Below are 20,101 nucleotides of genomic sequence, written 5' to 3' on the forward strand. Positions count from 1 at the left end.
AAATGCTGCCATTTGCTACAACACGGATGAACTTGGAGGATGTCATGCTAAGTGAAGTAAACCGGACACAGGAGGACAGATCTACCCTGATTTTACAGCACTGCCCACAGCACACCTGCCCTTTGTGGTTATTTCGTTAACCTGCATCTCCCCCGCCCCGCCACCCAGGCAGGGAGCGCCCTGAGGGTGAGGGCTACCTCTGGGTTTGCTGGCTCCAAATCCCCAATTCCTGACACGTAGTAGTTACTCAGTAAATATCTGTTGTTCCCTCTTTCTAGAGGGAAATTTGGCAATTTTACAGTAGAAGCCATAACATGTTCATATACTTGGACTTAACTTCACTCTTAGGATTTTATTCTAATGAAATAATTCAGAGCAACAAAGATTTCTAAGTATGTATGTTCTCCCAATTGTTGCTTAAATTGGCAAAATAAAATCGCTTTTCTGAGACAACCTGAACATCCAACAATAGGAAACAGGTTAGATAATTTGTAGTCCATCCATACAAAGGAATACTTAAACTCAGGTCTAGAAGAATACTGAATGAGATGGAAAAGTGCCTGCCCATAGCGTTAGGAGGAATAAAAAAAGCTTAGAAAATTATTATAATGGCAGCCCCAATTTTGTATAAATACACACACTGGTCCCATTAGAACAGCCAGCCTTGATTAGGGGTCACTGAGCATAGCGGGATAAGGAGTGGAGGCCTCAGATCACAAATATTGACCCTTAGGTTTTGCTTCCATCCACAGAATTGGAAACACAATTTCCAAATCTGCACACACTAGTGTCTAGAGAAACAGTTCTGCTTGTACATTCCAGGCAGCCCACTGCAACCCCAAAGCATTTCCCATCCCTGCTTTAACTCTGCCCCCAACCTGGGTCGTTGCTAGGCAACCCACAGCCTCCCAGCATCTCTCATAAGCTTGCCGGTCCCCTGCCTGCTTAACGTCCACCCTTGAGGCCTCAGCCTGAGAGGGTGACTCAGCTTCACCAAGCAGCGTGTGCACGCATCTGTGCTTCTATGTGTGTGTGTGCACATATGTGCATTGTGTGCATGTGTGCGCATGCCTGTGCATGGTATGTGTGTGTGCCTGTATGTGTGTGCCTGTGTCCGAGAGGAGGTGTAACCATTAAGCAGACCCCAGCTGACACCAGAGCACAGACCTGGAAGGCAGTGGAGTCTCGGTGACATCAGCCATCGAGCTGAAGTCCCTGGCAGGTAGAGCAGCCACGGGGATCCGAGGGGCCTCTAAGAGAAGGACCCCAAACCACAGTTCCAAACAGTGCTACCCACTAAGCCCAGACTGCGGTCTCCGGAAGAGCTTCTCTTGAGAGAGTCTGCAGCGAGCCCTGGGGCTCCAAGGGATCCCTCTGCCCTCACCTTCCGCAGCCACAGCATCTGGCTGCAGAGGCTGCAGACCTGGGACTCAGCACACCTCACTCTAGCAGGTGCAGTTCAAAGCTCCTGCTTTTCCCCCAGGTCTTTTCAAGCACCCCCATTCCTCCTGCTGCTCGGGCGAAAGTCCTAGAAGGTGTCCTGGCCCCCTGCTTCCACCTAGGGCCCATGCCATCAGCTCTAACTGTAAACTAGACCTTGAACTGGTCCACCGCATCCCATCTGCTCCCACCTCCATCACCTCACCAAGGTGACTTGTACCCATTCCCACTCATTCCCTGATCTTCCTCCAGGCTGAGCTTCATGAATACAACAAATCATGCCATTTCCCTGCCTGTGTCCCTCCATGGCTTCCCTTGGTCTGAGCAGAAAACCCCTAGTTTACAGACTATTGTGTCAGCTGACTCCACTGAGCTCTCCAACCTTATCTACTGTCCTCCCAGCGGGGCCAACCATCCTGGCCTTATTTCTGTTCCTCAAACTGAGAGGTGAGTCTTCTGCCTACAGCGTAGGGGCTCAGCAAATACAACATCCACTGGAAGTGCGTTGGTCCCTTGGCACCATCCACAGCATCCCCTCTTTGCAGCACAGGGCCCCCTCCTGGGTTTCAGCAGCCTTTGACCCCTGGGCAGAGCTAACTAGCTGACCATAAGCACGGCGTCAGAAGGGGCCAAGTCCATTTCCAGGGGAGTGGTTTCCCCTACTCCTAGAAGGTCTGCACACCGTAGACCCTCAGGAAATCCTCAATGGACAGTGAAAGGGTGCTGGTGTGTCCCCAGGGGCCGGCCCCGCAGGGACGCAGCCCACCCAGAGAGGCAGCAGCGCGGTACCTGAGCTGGCCCCCTCATCCTCCTGACCCCGGCGGCTCGGCCCAGACGTCATGCGCTCGATGATCTGCCGCAGGTGGTGCTTGAAGGTGGCCGTGTTCAGCTCCTCGTACTCGCAGCCCAGGGCCTCTGCCGCGTGGCTGGCCGACTCGAAGTGCATGAACTGCTTCCGGCCCACTGTGCAGGGGACAGAGAAGGAGGAGGGTGGTGAGGTCCTGGGTGGGTGGTGGGCGGGCGTCCAAGAACACCTCGGAGAATCTCGCCACCTCCCACCCTCAGCAAGAGCCTGAACGACTGCCCAGGCCTGGGCCCCCAGCTGATGGCCCTGGGCAGGAGACGCTTTCCCGAGACATGTTTGTCCCATTTCCCTGTCATCTGCATTGCTCACTTTCCCAAAGCAATTAAAAATACCATGGGGAACACTCTAAACATGGAACTGGGGAATGGTAAGACTTACCCACCCACATATCCACTTACCTATCCATCCACCACCCCTGCCACCCGCTGACCTAGCCACTCAGCTACCCACCCAGCCACATATCCAACCATCTAACCACCCTCCCCTTTATTCAATACATATTTCTGGAGCTGTTACTATGGGACAGGCACTGTGTCAGCCTCTGGGAAATCGGTGATGAGCAAGACAGACAAAGTGTCTGCCCTCACGGAGCTTACAGTCTTTTAAGAGAGAGAGACAATAAACAAGTAAGCAAATAAATAAATATTTCAGGTGATGAAATTATAAAGTTATTTTTTCCCTCTAAGGAGAAAATAAAACAGGGTGATGGGGTCAAGAGAAACTGAGGAGTGGCTACGGATGCGTGGTGGTCAGAGGCGGCTCTGTATGAGGATGTGACAGGTGGACTGGGGGTATGAAAGATGAGAAGGAGCTGGCCACACAAAGAACCAGGGAAGCGCTTTAGAGGCAGAAGGAGGAGGTGGTGCAAAGGCCCTGAGGCAGGAATGAGCATGATGTGTTAGGGAAGTGCCAAGAAGGTCAGCGTGGCTGGGATGTAAGCGGGGAGGGGAGTAACCAGACGAGGCTGGAGAAGCAGTGGGGAACCTCTCTATGGACTATTATAACGCCACTTAGTATCAGCCACAAAGACCGTACAACATGGTCAATTCTTATTTTCAAAATGTTAAATGAAATGGACTAGAAAATCACGCCACAGTATGACATCAATTGTGTAAATCACTCTAAACTGCTATAAAGACAAATAACGAAAAGGAAATATATCCAAATACGAACAATCAGAGGGTAGGGGAACTTTTTATTTTTCAAACTTTCTGCAGTGGTTCTGCACTAACTTTGTAATCCAAATTTTAAAAAATAATGACTTATTAAAGCAAACACTAGTTCCATCCTTAAGTAATTTCCTCCCAACTCCAATCTTCCCATAAATGTGCTTCCTTCTTTGAAATAAGAATCACAGCTGCCAACAGAGATTTCTCAATCCATCAGAAAGAGATCTTAAGGGCCCAATTCTTCAAACAGACATCTTAAAGAATCTAGACACCTGGTTTAAGAAAAATGTGGAAATTTGGAAAAAGGCTTTATCTGGGGCCTTGACAATACCCAGGACGAAGGAGCTCTGGCCACTGCTTATCGAGGTCCTCCTACATGCCAGTTATTCTGCACTGATTATCTCAAGAACAGCATTTTATTACCTCCATTTTAGAGACTGAATCTCAGCTTTACCAGAGAGGTTACATGGCTAGTAAAAAAGTCCTGCCACTTTATTTTAATTTTTTTTTCTTTTTTGGCTGCATTGGGTCTTTGTTGCTGCGCGCGCGGGCTTTCTCTAGTTGCGGTGAGCGGGGCCTACTCTTCATTGCGGTGCTCGGACTTCTCATTGCAGTGGCTTCTCTTGTTGCGGAGCATGGGCTCTAGGCGCATGGGCTTCAGGAGTTGCAGCGTGTGGGTTTGGTAGTTGCGGCACACGGGCCCTAGAGCATGCAGGCTTCAGTAGTTGTGGCGCGTGTGCTCAGCAGTTGCAGCACGTGGGCCCTAGAGTGCATGGGCTTCAGTAGTTGTGGCTCACAGGCTCAGTAGTTGTGGCTCGCGGGCTCTAGAGCGCAGGCTCAGTAGTTGTGGCACATGGGCTTAGTTGCTCTGCGGCATGTGGGATCCTCCCGGACCAGGGATCGAACCCATGTCCCCCGCATTGGCAGGCGGATTCTTAACCACTGAGCCACCAGCAAAGTCCCTGCCACTTTAAAAAATGGTGAAGAAGGTAACAACGATGGTGGTGATGACGTGGTGATGATGGTGGAGGTGATGGTGGAGATAAGATGATGGTGATGATGACAGTGGTGATGGTGATGATAGCAGTTACCACTCAGTGACCCCATTTTATTCAACATGTCACCTTTGTTCAGCTCATGGCTTTTGGAGTCAGAAAGTCTGTCTTGGAGTTCCAGGGGTGACACAGAAAAAAACTCAATACATGCAAGTTGTAATTACTTATTATTATTATTACTATTATTGAATCCTCACAAAAGTCCTCAAAAGCAGTATTATTCCCATTTTACAGATGAGAAAACTGATTCGGAAAAGTCACCAGAAATCAGGCTAAGTGGAAGAACTATTTCCCCAAAATCAATCCTTGCAATGTCACCTTTAGGAAATCTGTCAAATCCTTGCGTCCCTAAATAGGACTTTCTTTTAAATGGACTCACTGATCTTTTTCACGGACATAAATACCTTGTGAAAGGAAATGTTATAGCTCTAACTTAAACAAGAATCCATTTGTTGAAGGAGGTCATTGAGAGGATATGACCACCAGGTGACCTGCGAGCTGGCCCTGGGCAACTGGAAGCTCCTCAGCCCTTCCCCTGCCCTTGGAATATACATCCAGCCCCTCCCCCACTCCCACGGTGGCAGCTGTTACAAGGACACAGCCTTGAGAAAGCGGGGTGTTACTGAGACCATCCAGAAGGTCTCCGTGACTGAGCCCAGTTCCGGCCTCTATAAACTTTAAGACTCTGGCGGGCGGGGGTGGAGACCTACCCTTCTTGCAGCATCCAAGACAAGCCTTGTGTGTCAGTTCCCTTGCATATTACACCTGCCACCCACCAATCTGGAGTGGCTGCCTCTTTCTTCAGTCTCTCCCTGCCCTCCACCACAGTGGGGGCCAGTTTCTGAACCAACACTGTGATCACTTGTCACAGATAGAAAACAGAAATAAATACAATACGTGTACAGAAATACCATTAGATTCTAATTAGATACAGTTACCTGGGAGTCCGAGGTCTGCTTTCTCTTTGTTGAAAAAGGGAGATTAGCAAGTATTACAGAGAGGAGTTAAAGGCTACTAGCCCTGAATGAGATTTCCTTCTTCCTGTGATGGGGTTGAAAGTGAATTAAACAGGAGATGACTGTCTAGGTGGGCAACGTCCTGCCCCTCTCCTGCCCCATCACCTCCACTGCCACCCTCTGAAACAGTCTCCCACACTCTGCCCACAGTGACCTATAGCCTCACTGAGCTGGGGAGAGCTTATGAAGGGGCTCAGCAATGGTTGTTTCTGAAAAGAGGAGCAGGAAATGGACTGGGCAGGACTCTCTAGGTCCCGCCTGACTTAAGGGGCATATTTCCAAGTGTGCTGAGCAGCATCCCGCTGGTGAAACCCAGGAGGCACATGGGAGCTCTGCCGGGAAAATGTATTTCTGCTTCCAGCTCCCGAAGGCTGGCCCGGCACCAAATCCAACCCCATGGGCCCCTCTGTCTTCGTCCAGACCTGGGTGGAGGCCACACCTTCTCAGTGGAGGCTGAGAACCCTGGGGCAGCACCTGCGGTGAGGAGAAAGGGGACTGGACAGGAACACAGGCACCAGAGCAGACAGGGTCTGGGTCCCATTCCCGTCATTCCCAGCTGTCAGCCCTTGGACCAGTCTCACAGCCTTTTTGAGCCTCAGTTTCTTCATCTGCAAAACGGAGTCATAAAACCTCAAACACCTCTTCGCTGGGCTGCAAGGACTGGGCGAGATGGTGGCACGTGAGGCTCTGAGCAGAGCACCTGGCCCTGAGAAGGTGCTGGACAAATTTGAATTCCCTCCTCCACCTGCAAAACCAAAGAGGGCACCATTCACCCCAACCCGGATTGCCCCGTCCTGGGGCTGCAGGGACTCCTCCACAAGATCTGTCTGGTGCTTCACCGAGAGCATGTGTGGAAGGGATAGTGAACTGGTGAACTCCAGATGCCGGGCACACCCAGGGACTCTGAGCCCACCGAGGTCGTTTCTCCTCCAAGGAAAGGCGGACACACGCTGGTTTCTTTCCACCAACCTACCCAAAGCCGGGGACAGAGCTATCCTCAGAATGCCACCGAGGTTGGAGATGCCAGTATACAGAGGGCTCCAGCCCCCGCGAAGCCATCACCAAACGAGCGAGGACAGCCACCAAGCAGGGAGCGTGTGCCGTGTGCCGGGCACTGTGCTAGCACTTCCCCGCCTCATCGCTTTCCCCTTCTAAGCCCCTGAGATCACTCAGATATGGAACGGAGTAGGTCAGGTCTCGCCTCCTGCCCAAGGTGGTTCCAGGAGTGAGGGGCAGAGGGGGATTCCCACCCTCCCGTGCTGATGTCACACCGTGTGCAGCCGCCCGCTCTTCTGTGCCAGCAGAAGTCTGTGTGGTCACTGTTCTGGCCTAAGAGAGCTGGCACGAGGAAGCGTTCAATAAACATTGGTATGGTGAGTGATGAAATGAAACAAGGAGTCAACGACGAAATGAACATTTCTCACTGCTGGCCAGCCCTGCCCGAAGTGGCAGATCTCCAAGATTTGGGAGAGAGAAACACTGTGTTTCCCTCTCCCCCCCAAACCAGCCCATCTGAACCTCAGAGCTGCCTTCTCTAACAGGAAAGATCAAACAGACGAGAAAACAAAAGGGGGAGAGGCAGAGAGACACAGAGAGGGAGAGGCAAGGAGCCAGAGATGGAAACAGACAGACAGGACCAAAAAATCTTGGAGGGGAGGGTCTGTGGATTTTTCCCCGCCTCGTAGCCCACCCCGGTAGGGGATTCACACACTCTATCGGGATGCCTTCCTGCCGTACAGCAGGAGGCGAGGAGGCTGTGCCCAGAATGATCCCAACGCCAAATGCAGAGATCACTTCAGGCATGTGCGTTTGGCTGCAGCCATTCTGCCGGTCACGGGTGGGAAACAGGACCCCGTGGCAGGCGGGCCCGGGGTTCGGCTCTGCGATGGCGATGGGCTTTCATGCACACCATCTAGGAATCCTCTGCCTCTTCTTCTGCAAACATCACACAAGGACATGTGACGGTGACCCGCAGGAAATGCTCCCTGGTGCCCCACCCGTCACCCACCCTCTGTCTCACCCATCCAAGAAAAAGAATCAGAATGCAAACGCCCAACAGTGTTACAAAGGCGACCTTAACATCACAGCATCACACAGCAGCACCTACAGTACCCCTTCCCAGGGCCAGGCACTGGGCTTGAGCACTGGACACCGCTGCCTCATTTAACCCTCCCTGCAGCCCTACGAGGTCAACGCTAGTATCGCCCCTTGACTTATGAGAACACTGAGCCGCAGAGGGGGTGACCTTCCAAGGTCATGCACCTGGTAAGTGGCAGAGGCAGCATTTGAACTCAAGCCTTCTCACTCCAGCTCTCAATATGCTAACCGTGGGCCCGTGCAGAGGCGCTTTCTCTCCTAAGGGGGTACTGTTCTGAAACCAGAGTCTAAGGTGAAATATCAAGTACCCTTAAAATTACCCTTGAGGATCTCCTGAATTGCCCATAACGTACAGTACTGTAGCATGTTTCCCTAAGTCCAGCACTGCCGGCTTCCCCTCCAGTGGAACACCAAAGGAAATGGGTCGCTTGCCTTTAGGGCCCATGACATATGAAAAAATATGTATCTGTAACCACTGGCCTCACATTTGCCTTTGCATGGCTGGATTTACATAAATACAATGCATGTCTGATAGGACCGCCCACCCTTGAAACAGTTCTATATTAAAGAACTACTTGCAAATACCGGCTCTATTACTGTGCTCAGTGACAAATGGCCCGTGCATCTCGCCACGGCCTGGAGGATGCACACCTGGACACGTCTACACGGGGCGGGAGGACGCTTGTATGACCCTGGCTGATCTCCCAACTGCCCTGCGAGGTCTGCAGGCTGAAGACTGTTAGGTCTGATTTATAGTAGAGGCCACCAAGACCCAGCAAGGGATACCGCCCTGCCCTGAGTCACACAGCTGGTAAACGGCTGAGCGAGAACCTGAGCCTAGGTCCCCAGACCCCCAGGTCACGGCATGGGGTTAAGGGCGGCTCTGATACTCCCAACATCCCATGTTAGACCTAGGTTGAGTATACACGTGGGCTGTAGGTCAGGTCAAAAGGAAACGGGGGCAGACTTCAGAAGGCAACATGGTAGGTGGACCAGAGCAGAGCTGTTGGTGCCCCACAGTGTCCCCCTGGGGCTTCCTGTACTCCCTACAGCTGAGGGCCTTCTCTCGTACTGGCATTTGCTGAAGCACAGGGCATGGGCGGATGTGGCACGGAATTAACATTCCCAGCCTTCAAGCAGTGACAAAGATAAGGCCCTCTGAGTGCGATAACTCAGGTGCGCGCTCTACGCTGGCCCCCAGAGGTCCCTAGTGGGAGGAGCCCCAGTTGCCCACAGCCTGGTTTTGGTGACACTCATTTTTTTTTTTTTTTTTTTTTTTGCGGTACGCGGGCCTCTCACTGTTGTGGCCTCTCCCGTTGCGGAGCACAGGCCCCGGACGCGCAGGCTCAGCGGCCATGGCCCACGGGCCCAGCCGCTCCACGGCATGTGGGATCTTCCCGGACCGGGGCACGAACCCGTGTCCCCTGCATCAGCAGGCGGACTCTCAACCACTGCGCCACCAGGGAAGCCCCGGTGACACTCTTTTTGGCTGCCTTCCTTCCCTACTTCCTTTCCTCACGCCCCTCCCAGTACTTCCTGGGATCTCCTCCCACATGCAAGTCTACCCCTTGAACCCTTGTCTCAGCAGCTGCACCCATTTAAAGTGCCAAGGCTCAGAGAGGGCCTCAGAAGGTTCTCTGAAAGGGAGCCAAGTTCTTGGCACGCTGCTCTGGTGTGTGTGCGCCTTTGTCTATCATTCAGAAGCCATCTGCACATCTGAGGTGAGGCCTGGCCCCAGCCAATGTGCTACCAAGGGCAGGGCTGAGTCAGAAACTCCCCGGGTGGCCAAAGGGATATGGAGCGGGGCACAGAAGCCACACGGCTGGGGCTCAGAGTTTCCCAAAGGGGCTCCTCATAGCGGTTCTGCCATGGAATGTTCATCAGTGTCACTGGGGAAAAATGAATTCTGTATTATACCAATTTGGTCATTGCTTTGTTGAAACAAGTTTCTTAACTTTGGGCCATCTCAGAGCCTTTAAAGTATATCATATGAAGCTCGAAGAAGGGGATGTTCTGTTCAGACTTACTTGGCCTTGGAATGCTTTTATAGAGTATCTTGATCTAATGTCCCAGGAGACACCGGTTTAGGAAATACTGGCTTAGCTGACAGAGCCCTCGATTGACCAGGTGACCGCGGGCACACTGCTTTACCTGAGTCACTTGCCCAAGATCACTCTGTGGTAAGAGGCAGGAGGGGATCTGCAAAGAAGAATGAATAAAGCAGAAACGAGAAAAAGAAAAGCGAAGAAAAGGAAGGAGTAAGGGAAAGTTATGGAACTGTAGCTTCTGAGCTGCTCAGATCCACCTGCAAGGGCAGGTTTTTCCCTTTATGCTCGATACAAAACAAAACGAGAAAGGGGAAATAACATGACCGTTCTCCCCTCATGCACCGTGAGTTCAACTGCTACCAATTACTACGACCTCCTGCATTTATTAATAACCAAGTTATTTCTCCTTCCAACAATAGCCATGCTGCTGCTGAACTACTGAATGCTATGTGACTTATTTATAACGCCGGCACACCCGGTTCACATTTCCTCACACAGAGGTTTACATTTCGGAGGCCTGTGAAGGAGGAGGCCACCTGCAGGGAACAGATAAGCCTAAAAGGCTGTGGGTGCTACGAGAAAAGGCAGCGCTCCAGAAACAGACTGTGCAGGTTCAAATCCCACCTCCGCTGCCAAAAGCCACGTGATGTTGGGGAAACCGTGTCACCTCTTTGAGCCTCAGTTTCCTCCCCTGTAAAATGGGAATCTACCCCATGGAGTCCTTGTGAAGCGTCAGCGTGGTTCCAGGTGCAGATCGCTTAGCACAGGATCTGCTGGATAAATGTCTAGAATTATGATCACACTCTGAGAATTCTGCTCAGGGACGTCTGGTCAAGTTCAATTGTTGGGATCCTGGAAAATGGGACTGTCTTAAAGGCCAAAACTTTGAGTCTCTTCCTGCATCTTAGGGCTCCCGCCTGTTCCTGCTGTTCCCGGGTGCCACGCAGCCCTGCAAACCTGGACAGACCTTAGAGAAAGTCACCTGTCCATCTGCAGTCAGCACACCCCGTAAGGCCTGGCCAACAAGCCGTCAATAAATCGCTGCTCAGTCACTCATAATCCAACATAAATCACTGCTCACGCCCTAAGCAACTGGAAAGACAACACGTGGACCAGCCCTGATGCTCTAGCATTCTGGATAAAGAGGGCTTGCTGGACGAATCAGCTGGGGCAGCATCCAGTTAAACCAACTAAAATGGGCTGCTTCCCTGCAGGCTGCTCTAATCTTGAGTATGCCAATGTGCATCGGGAGTTGACAGGAGAAGGGGAGCATGGGTAGGGGTCTCCTGGACTAATCTGATCAAGAGGCTTAAGGGGAAAGGCGTGGCATCTTTGGGATGTTGGGCAGTTGTGGAAAGAACCAGAGGCTGGGCATCCAAAGGCAGTTTCCACCTGGCTGCAAGATTTCAAACAGGAAATCTCACCTCTCTGAGCCTCAGTTTCCACATCTGTACAATGGGATGGCTCCTCTCCCAATGGGTCATTATTAGGATGAAACAAGACACTGGGTGTGAAACTGCCTGGGAGTGTCCCCAGAGCAGGTAATCCGACCTGAGAAGCAGAGTCACCAGGGAGACCTCAGTCGAAGGCGTCACTCATCACCTGGGGGAACTGCAGGAGCAAAGGCTCAGGGGTGGGACCAACAGCCGGTGAGTGACCTGTGTGAGGTCACACAGCTAGTGAGGCAGAAGCCAGGATTAAACCCGGCTCTGGCTGGCCCCCAGTCCAACGCTCTTTCCATATTCAAGGGTCCCTCACCAAGGCAGACTGAGCAGGGGTCCCCCTCAACTTATCACACTGTCTCCTTTGAAGCTGGGGCCCAAGGGAAGCCCACGAACAACAGCTGGTTTCTCCGGAGTACTCATCACATGTCTGGCCCTGTGCTAAGCACTTAATCTCATCAGTGCAAGAACCATATGAAAAGGTATGATTACTAATTCCCCATTTATTTATGACAACTGTGGACCATCCGGCAGAACGTGGCATGAAGAACAGGAAGAAAGGCTTCAAAGACAGAACTCCTCGGTCCCAAATTGAGCTCCTCCCCTTCCTGAGTCCAGGACCTTAGATAACTGCCTTTATCTCTCTGAGCCTCCACTGACTCACCCACAAGATGGGTATAACCCACCATATAGGGTTACAAGGATTAAATGGAATAACCATGCACAGCACTTAAATCACGCCTGGCAGAGAGTAGATCCTCAGTAAACAGTAACAGTTACTAACCCCATCGTTAAGATCATCATCACTGCCGTCAGCAGTATTGTTATGCTCTGTCACTGAAGGGTGAGACATGCACGTACGGTGAGGTCCTCACTGAGCCACAGCCTCCTGGAGTCTATGATAAGCAAGGCTAAAAGAGACGCCAGAGAGTGTCCATCCATCCCCACCGGGCAAGTCCTTTCCCCTCTCTGAGCCTCAGTTTCCTCATCTGTAAAATGGGGTAATGGTGCCTGCTCCAGGGGATCACCGAGATGGCCAAAGCTCTTAGAATAGTACCTGCACCTTGTAAGCACTGGATAAATGTCAGCTGCTGTTATTACTTATGGGAAACAGAGGCCAGAAGGAGGGGAGGGGCTTTTGCAGGGCCACCCAGCAAGAGTGGCTAAGCCAACCTGAAGTCGGGTCTCTCGGGGGTTCCATCCTCCTCCCCCTGCCCTCCTGAAGCCCGGGGCTGCCGGCAGGGAAGCCTTCTAGCATCAGCCACTTCAGGGGTTTGTGGCTTGTTTTTTGTTTTTTGTTTTTTTTTGCGGTACGTGGGCCTCTCACTGTTGTGGCCTCTCCTGCTGCGGAGCACAGGCTCCGGACACGCAGGCTCAGCGGCCATGGCTCACGGGCCTACCCCCTCCGCGGCATGTGGGATCTTCCCGGACCGGGGCACGAACCCGTGTCCCCTGCATCGGCAGGCGGACTCCCAACAACTGCGCCACCAGGGAAGCCCGGTTTATGGCTTTTATAATATAAATGTTTACATCCCACAGCCGCCATTCCAGCTTAACAAATGAATTCAATATGCTTAGAAAATGCAGAATCAATCCTTGCCTGTGGCCCAGAATAGGCCCGGCTGTGGCAGCTGTCAGGCAGGGAGCCAAGCCACCAGCTGGGGGCCTGTGGGCACGGAAAGGCAGGCGGAGGACAGGGCCCAGGCGGGGACCAGCTTCGGGGGGGCGGGGTCTGCTCTAGGGACACATGGTAATCCTCTCTCAATCCCGCAGCACCGGGGCCAGGGATTGGCGCCTCGCAGACGGGGACACGGAGGCCCCAGGCCTTGCTCGGGCTACCACACCTCTGCTCACCGAGGCTCTTCTGTCTGGAGCATCCTCCCTGATTTCCGCTCTGTTTGAGAGATTCGGTTCAAGGGTCCCAGGCCCTAGGACCCCTTGGGTGCGGCTGACCCCTCTGAACTTTGGATGTCTCCTGCCTAGAATTTTCTCCTGGCGTCTCCAACGGGCCTGTCTGGGTCTCCCTCCCTTGATCAGATGGAAATCTCATCTTGGAATGTAAGAATGGCGTTGCTGAGGGCCTACCACCCAATAGGCATAGAGGAGAAGAAGAAAAGGAAGAAAGGAGGGAGAGGAGACAGAGGAAGGAGAGCAGTAAGGGGGGAGCGGAGGGGGAAGAGGGCGAGTGGGGGAGGAGGAAAAGGATGAAGAAAAGGAGGCCACGGGGGTGGGGGGGCGGGGGGGATGGAGCAGCATGAATGCAGCCATGGCCCAGGTGTTCAGAGACCCAGACTCCAGTCCCACATCCCCCCGGGCTTGTGAGGCTGCAGTGAGCCGACCCTTGCGAATACAGGCAGGGGAATCGAGCCGTGTCCATGGAAATGTTCAACCTCAAACATGCCCCGCCGTCCAGCAGGCCCAGGCCACCACGGCTCCAGAACGCTCACCCCTGCACCGCCTCTACACACAGGAACGTATGCCCACGTGGCGCTGTTTAGAACCCCCCAAAGCAGCAGGAGACTGCCCAAACGCTCATCAGCTGGAGAAGTGCGACATCGACGGAGGCCCCCTCGCCAGGCAAGCCCTGCAGTTAGGGGAGAGAACAGGGGCGCTGCTGTGAGCCACGGGCAGAGAGGCCCCGGCACGCGGAGAAGCAGAGCACGTGGAAATGGAGCCGGTGTGAACTTGTTTATATTGTAACAGCGACAGCCAGCCACCCCCGTAGTTGTCATATGCACAGGTGTAGCTCGTGCTCAGTCTAAAAGGCCTGAGGGTGAGGCCTACACTGGGGACACAGTGACACAGCCACGGCCACTCTCTGCTTTTGAGAGGGACTGCAGCCACGTCTGCAGCCACAACTGGGGGAAGGGGCCAGGGACTCGATGTGTTACTGTTCCAGCTACTTATGAATCTATGATGATTCCAAATTAAAAAGTTTAAGAGGAAAAAAAAAAAAAAAGCCAGCCTGTTAGGGCAGTGGAACTAGCCTGGACCACACGGTCATGGTGAACACACGACATGACATGACACACCTGTCAAATCCCAGAGAATGTACAACACCAAGGGTGAACCCCAAGGTAAACTGAGGACTTCGGTTAATAACTGTGTATCAGTATTGGCTCATCAGTTGTAATAAATGTCACCTTTGCACCTTAACAACGGTCACCTTTAAGGTCAGGAGGATCAAGGGAGTGGGGGGGGACCTGCTTTCGACATTCTGTGTTCGTCTGTATTGTTTCCATTTTTCATAGGAAGACACTTTGCAGTAGTATTTGTGCAGTTGTTCTAAAACAATAAAAAGAGTAAAACACTTCGCCAAGTGCTTGAATATATGGCGACTGCTTTGCTTTGACAGCATCACTGTTACACTCCCCGTGGCCTTCCGTGCTCAGCGTCTTATCCGGGCTTGGGAAGCATCAGGCCACCTCCTCCTATCCTTGGACGGACTCCCCTGGCTGCTAGATGTCGGGCGGGGTCCCAGCAGAAGATAGGGGGCTGGGTCCCTGTCATCATTACCATCGTCCCTTCTTCCTGCAGGCCCCTCGGCGCTCCCCGAGTTACGGTCCCATCCATTCAGGGACTGATGTCTTTATAAGGACAGGCGCGGAGTGGTGGCCGACTGGCAGCCTCCCTCTATCACTCCATTACAGGGCCCCCCTGGGTTATACATGGGCCCGACTGCATAATATATTAGGCAATGGGGTCAGCAACAAGTAAACTGGCAAATTTAGTAACAGACAAATAATTAAACCTCCCATCAGCCTTCAGAGCCAAAGGAGAGCGAAGCAACTGGGCCCTCAAGGCAGATAACACATCCTTGTGATTTGGGTTCTGAACAGCACTGTCATCTTTATGGAGTAATGAGGGACAGCAGGCAGAGTGACAAAGGGGCTCAGACTTTCTAGGGAGGGTGTACATCCCTTACAGCTACGGGACCACAGGGACTGGAGAGGATTAAAGACCAGCCCGAGTCACCTTTGTAGACTCAAGCTTTGCCGGGCAAATGCCTGGATGGTGGGCAGGTTTTCCATTAACAATAATAATAGCAATAACAACAAGGGTGGCCGGGCTTTACACATTCAAACTGAATAACTTAAGCCTCCCAAGGACTGTTATCCCCATTCTACAGATGAGGACACTGAGCCTCAGAGGTGGAGAGAGTCACAGATCACGCAGGAGAACTAGGGTGAAACACAGGTCTGCCTGGCCCCAGAGCCCATACTGTTAGCCTCGATTCCGAGCTCTCCTGCCTCGGTTCTGCTTAGCGGATGCCCTTCCAGGTGAGGGAACGGAGACTGGAGACTGGGGACGGAGCTGAGAAGCTGCTCTTAGAGGGGAGGTGGAGGTCCGAGCACCCAAAATGCACCCAAGGACTGGGCCAGATGAGTGGCCTCATAGAGGAGAAGGACACTAGCTTTGGAGGCAGACAGGCACTGATTCTAACCTTGTCCACCACGTGGTGCTGTTTGGCCTCGGCAATGTTACATAACCTCTCTGAGCCTCAGCAGCCTGAACTGCCAAGTGGGAATTCCCTCCCTACCTACCTGTCATGGTTGCCATGGGAATTAAAGGAGAGAACACAGGTAAGTGACTCCCAGCCTTGGGCTGACGTGCAGGACAGCAAGACCACGGGAGCATTTTGTTCAGGGAACATTCCTGAGAAGAGGGTCGTGACTGGTTTTAATCTCACACAGCCAAGAGGTCCTGAGACGGAGAATTGTTTCTTGCTGCAAAAAGGGCTCCTAGGGCTTCCCTGGTGGCTCAGTGGTTGAGAATCTGCCTGCCAATGCAGGAGACACGGGTTCGAGCGCTGGTCTGGGAAGATCCCACATGCCGCTGAGCAACTAGGCCCGTGCGCCACAACTACTGAGCTTGCGCGTCTGGAGCCTGTGCTCTGCAACAAGAGAGGCCACGATAGTGAGAGGCCCGCGCACCGTGATGAAGAGTGGCCCCCGCTTGCCGCAACTAGAGAAAGCCCTCGCACAGAAACGAAGACTCAACACAGCCATAAATAAATACATAAATTTTAAAATTAAAAAAAAAAAAAAAAGGGCTCCGAGTTCCTCCTTGCTTTACTCTCCTGTGGGAAAAGGGTCTTTAGGGGCATCAGAGGATACTGGGGGGCACTGGTAATAAAAGTAGGGAGCAGACATCCCAGGAGCATCCTCCTGCCAGGAGGGAGCCGGGAAGTATCTCCAAGCTTTGTGATGCCCTGATTCACAACAGCAGCTCTGACAAGTGCCTGGCACTGAGCTCAGCCCTTGACATACATTTCACTTCATCTGCTCAGCAGACCTGTGAAGTCACTATTGTTTTCAATCCCATCTTACAGGTCGGACACCTGAGTCTCAGAAAGCTTAAGTTCCTTTCTCAACCAATGTATCGCCACACCAGTATCTCTCACCTCGTTACTCCCCCATCCAGGGCTGGAGTCTAGACTGCCTGGCCCTTGAAGCTGTGGCACGGAGCATGGCAGCAGTGACACTGCATGATAGCTGAGGCCAGCTCAGAAGAGGCGATGCAGTTTCCATGCTGCTCTCTGGAAGCTTCCTTGGAGCCCCGAAGCCGCCAGGCCACAAGGAAGCCCAAACAGGCCCACGCTGGGGACCCAAGATCTGAGGCTCGGAGAGACGGAGGTGCCTGGCTAGTCCCGGCGACTCCAGCCCCACTGTTTCTGGGTCAGCCACCCTCTGACCGCAGCCCAGCCAAGCCCTTCCAAACTGCAGACCCCCAGGAGCTTGGGGAGATAATAAAATGATCATTGTTCAAGCCACGGAACAACATGGGGCTGATTTGTTATGCAGCAAGGTCACGTGACCAGTCCCAAAGCTAGCAAGTGCTGGAATCCTCACTTCCACTTGAGCACAAGACTGTGTCACTCCTGACTGCTCTGACCACTACCCCACACTCTCCCTGGCCCTCAGAACCTTCCTTGAAGCTGTGGAAAGAGCACTGGACTGACAGTCTGGAACTGGACCCCGGTTCTGAAGCTGCCGATCACTAGCACAGAGGTTTCACCATGTGCCCTTAAGCAAGGAGCTGCATTCCCTGGGGGCTTGAGTTCTCCACCCCGACCCGGCCCACGTCGGGGCGGGCTTTGATGCCAACAGATGACAGAAAGCACTTTGCAAAGAGAAGGGAGCCAGGGCTTGCTGAACCCCGCCTATGTGCCAGGTGGGCGGGGTGCAGCCATCACCTGACTAACGATGCAGGAGGTAGGCAGGGTTTTACCATTTTACAGGCACGGAAGCTGCGGTCCAGAGAGGGAAAAGCTCCTGCACAGGTTAAATCACACAGCCAGGAGGTGGGGAAGCCTGACCTCATGGCCAGCCCCGCCCACGGCGGGGCCCAGCACGCCCCCCCTCCCCCCCCCTTGTCAAGTGAGCTCCAGAGAACATCTGTTTGCTGCCATTCAAAACACATGGGTGCCAGCTGATTGTTCCATGGGCCACATTTTGCCAAAGGAAAGAAACACGAGGCTGGATAAGTGGTTCCCTGATGGCTCCTGAGGGACAGCCCAGGCCATGAGTCTTGGTTCACAGCAAACCACCCCGCGTCAAATCACCCAGGGGTTTCTGCCTGCCATACCGAGGCAGCCCCCAGGGCCCCCTCCCACGGCCTTCCCAAGGGACCCAGCAGGGACAGTGAGCCTGAGAAACAGAAAGGAGGTGGAGACAGTGCAGAGAGAGGGAAGGACACGGCCTCTTTATGATGACCGGCCAAGCCAGGAGCCACCGGGCCTGCCCATGGGAGGCAGCCCAGAGCGAGAGCATTACTCGCACTGCAGCCGTGTGTGAGACCCCAGACGGCTCTCTGCCGCCCTTTCTCCCTCTTCCAGAGGAGGCTCGGGCGAGCCCCAGAACTTGGCCGAGGTCACACACAGTTAAGTAAGAGCCCAAGCTGAGCCCTGAACCCAGGACTAGCTGACCTCGAGACGCCCGTGTCGCTGCTCTGCCACATTCTGGGTGGGGGGGGGGGGGGGTGCCCTCTCTGACTCCGACGCTGCCCGGGGCACTGCTGATGACAGGGTGATCCAGAGCCCCACAGGCAGCCAGACTCCTGGGGTCAAGAACACCAAGTCATACGGGCTGGAGGGACCCAGAAGGTGGTGGGGGAAGGTCACGGTGGCAGCGCCCTGCAGGAACTCAGGGGTCATTGGGGCCTAAGGCCACTCTCCCAAGAGAGGAGACTCAGGAGCCCCCAGGAGTGTGCTGGGGCCGTGATTGATTAAAATGATTTAATCAATCATGCCTGTGTAATGAAACCTCCAAAAACCCCGAACGATGGGGCTCAGAGAGCTTCCAGGTCACTGAACACACTGAGGTGCCGGGGGGTCGCACAGTGAAGGCAGGGAAGTCCCTTGCTCTGTAACTTGCCCTGCGCATCTCTTCTGTTTGGCGGTTCCTGAGTTGTATGCCTTACGATAAACAGGCACTGGTAAGTAAAAGCCCTCCTAAGTTCTGTGAGCCATTCTAGCAAATTATCAAACCAAGGAGGGGTCTGTGGGAGCCCAACTGTATAGCTGCTCCATCAGAAGTACAGGTGGCCCAAACTTATGAACAATGTCTGAAGTGGTACAGTCTTGTGGGCCTGAGCCCGTAACCTGCACTAACTCCAAGTAGTAACAGGAGTGGACTAAATTGTAGGACACCCAATTGGTGTCCAGAGAATCAGAGGACTGCTTGGTGTAAGGAAAGCCCCACACATTTGGTGTCAGAAGTGTCATGAGTAAAAACAGGGCACCCCAGTGAAAAAGTGACATCACCAGCCCTTGGAGCCTGTGAGGCCAGAAGCAGTGGGACACAGGGCCAGGGAGACCAGAGGTGTCGTCTCAGAGGTTAGGCTCAGTGCCTGGGCAGACCTGGGTCCACATCCCACCTCTGTATTTAGCGGTGTGCCCTTGGGGATGAGGATGAACCTCTCTGGCAGGCCTCAGTCTCCTCATCTGTAAAATGGGCATCTAATATTTCTCGCTCCTCCTGGGCTAGTCTAAGGCTGTGCAGTGACATCACGTCTATAAGCACTCAGCACAGGGCCCAGGAAAACAGGTCAATTCTCCCGCAAGGAATGACCCTAACAGCCCTCTGCAAAGTCTAGGGAAGGGGAGTGGTCTTTGCAGGGAGACCGGCTGTGGTTCCAAACCTCACTCTGGAACATACTAGCTGTGCAACATCAGGTAAACCGCATTCCTCCTCTTATAAAACCGTGAGCCAAGTCCTGTGCTCCACGCGTTTGGCACTGACTCATTTAATCCTCATGACAAGCCTACAAAGTGGGTGCCATCATTAGCCCCATTTTACAGAGGAGGAAACTGAGGTTCAGAGAAGCCAAGCCAGGAGGCTGACTCTTGCCCATGGCACTATCCTTCCTCACCAGGTTATTGTATGAATCCAATCAGATCAAAAGGCACAAGAGAGGTACAAGTGCTTCTGAAACCATCAAACGCTAAACCAATATTAGTGGTGGTTGTCGTTACTGCTGAAACAGTTCAAACATCCTAAGTCCAGTTATAAGGCCTGAAATCTACCCACAGGAACTGATATTGGCTTTTAAAAACAGGATCAGGACTTTCAAAATAAGTTAAGGAAGCTGGGTGCGCTGCGAGGAGAGCATCGTATTAATGAAAGAAAAACCTGATTAGCGGAAATGATTCTTAATATATTTCGAAATGATCTGTTATGACACAAAGCAAAGACATGTATATATGACTCTGAAATTCTTAATAGCTGATTTTAGAGCAACCTATTATTAAATCTTCCAAAGCAGAATATATAGTAAGTAAATCATGAAGCAGGCCTCTCAGGCAGACTGACAGCAGCTCCTCTTAAAATAATTTATAAGGTGGGGTGGGGGGAGGCTGGGAGGAATTACTGCCATAATCATGTATTAATAAAATATTTATAAATGTGCCTTTCTCTTTTATCGTTACAGGCAGCCACAGGTATGAGTCCTGAGCCCACATAGAGGGG

The 20,101-nt window shown here is 52.7% G+C and overlaps 1 protein-coding gene across 2 annotated transcripts in view; it reads right to left on the bottom strand.

Annotated features, from left to right (window-relative positions):
• Positions 1–20,101, bottom strand: part of MYO18B (myosin XVIIIB) — a gene marked incomplete at both ends in the record, with an annotated part of 217,752 nt that overhangs the window by 165,627 nt on the left and 32,024 nt on the right. For both annotated transcript variants that reach the window (XM_082853194.1, XM_082853193.1), the window contains one exon: positions 2,230–2,403. In XM_082853194.1, coding sequence (XP_082709320.1) covers positions 2,230–2,403 — 174 coding nt within the window. The remainder of the gene's footprint in view (positions 1–2,229; positions 2,404–20,101) is intronic.

Source organism: Leucopleurus acutus (assembly GCF_964270905.1).
Source record: "Leucopleurus acutus genome assembly, chromosome: 13".
Lineage (NCBI taxonomy): Eukaryota > Metazoa > Chordata > Mammalia > Artiodactyla > Delphinidae > Leucopleurus > Leucopleurus acutus.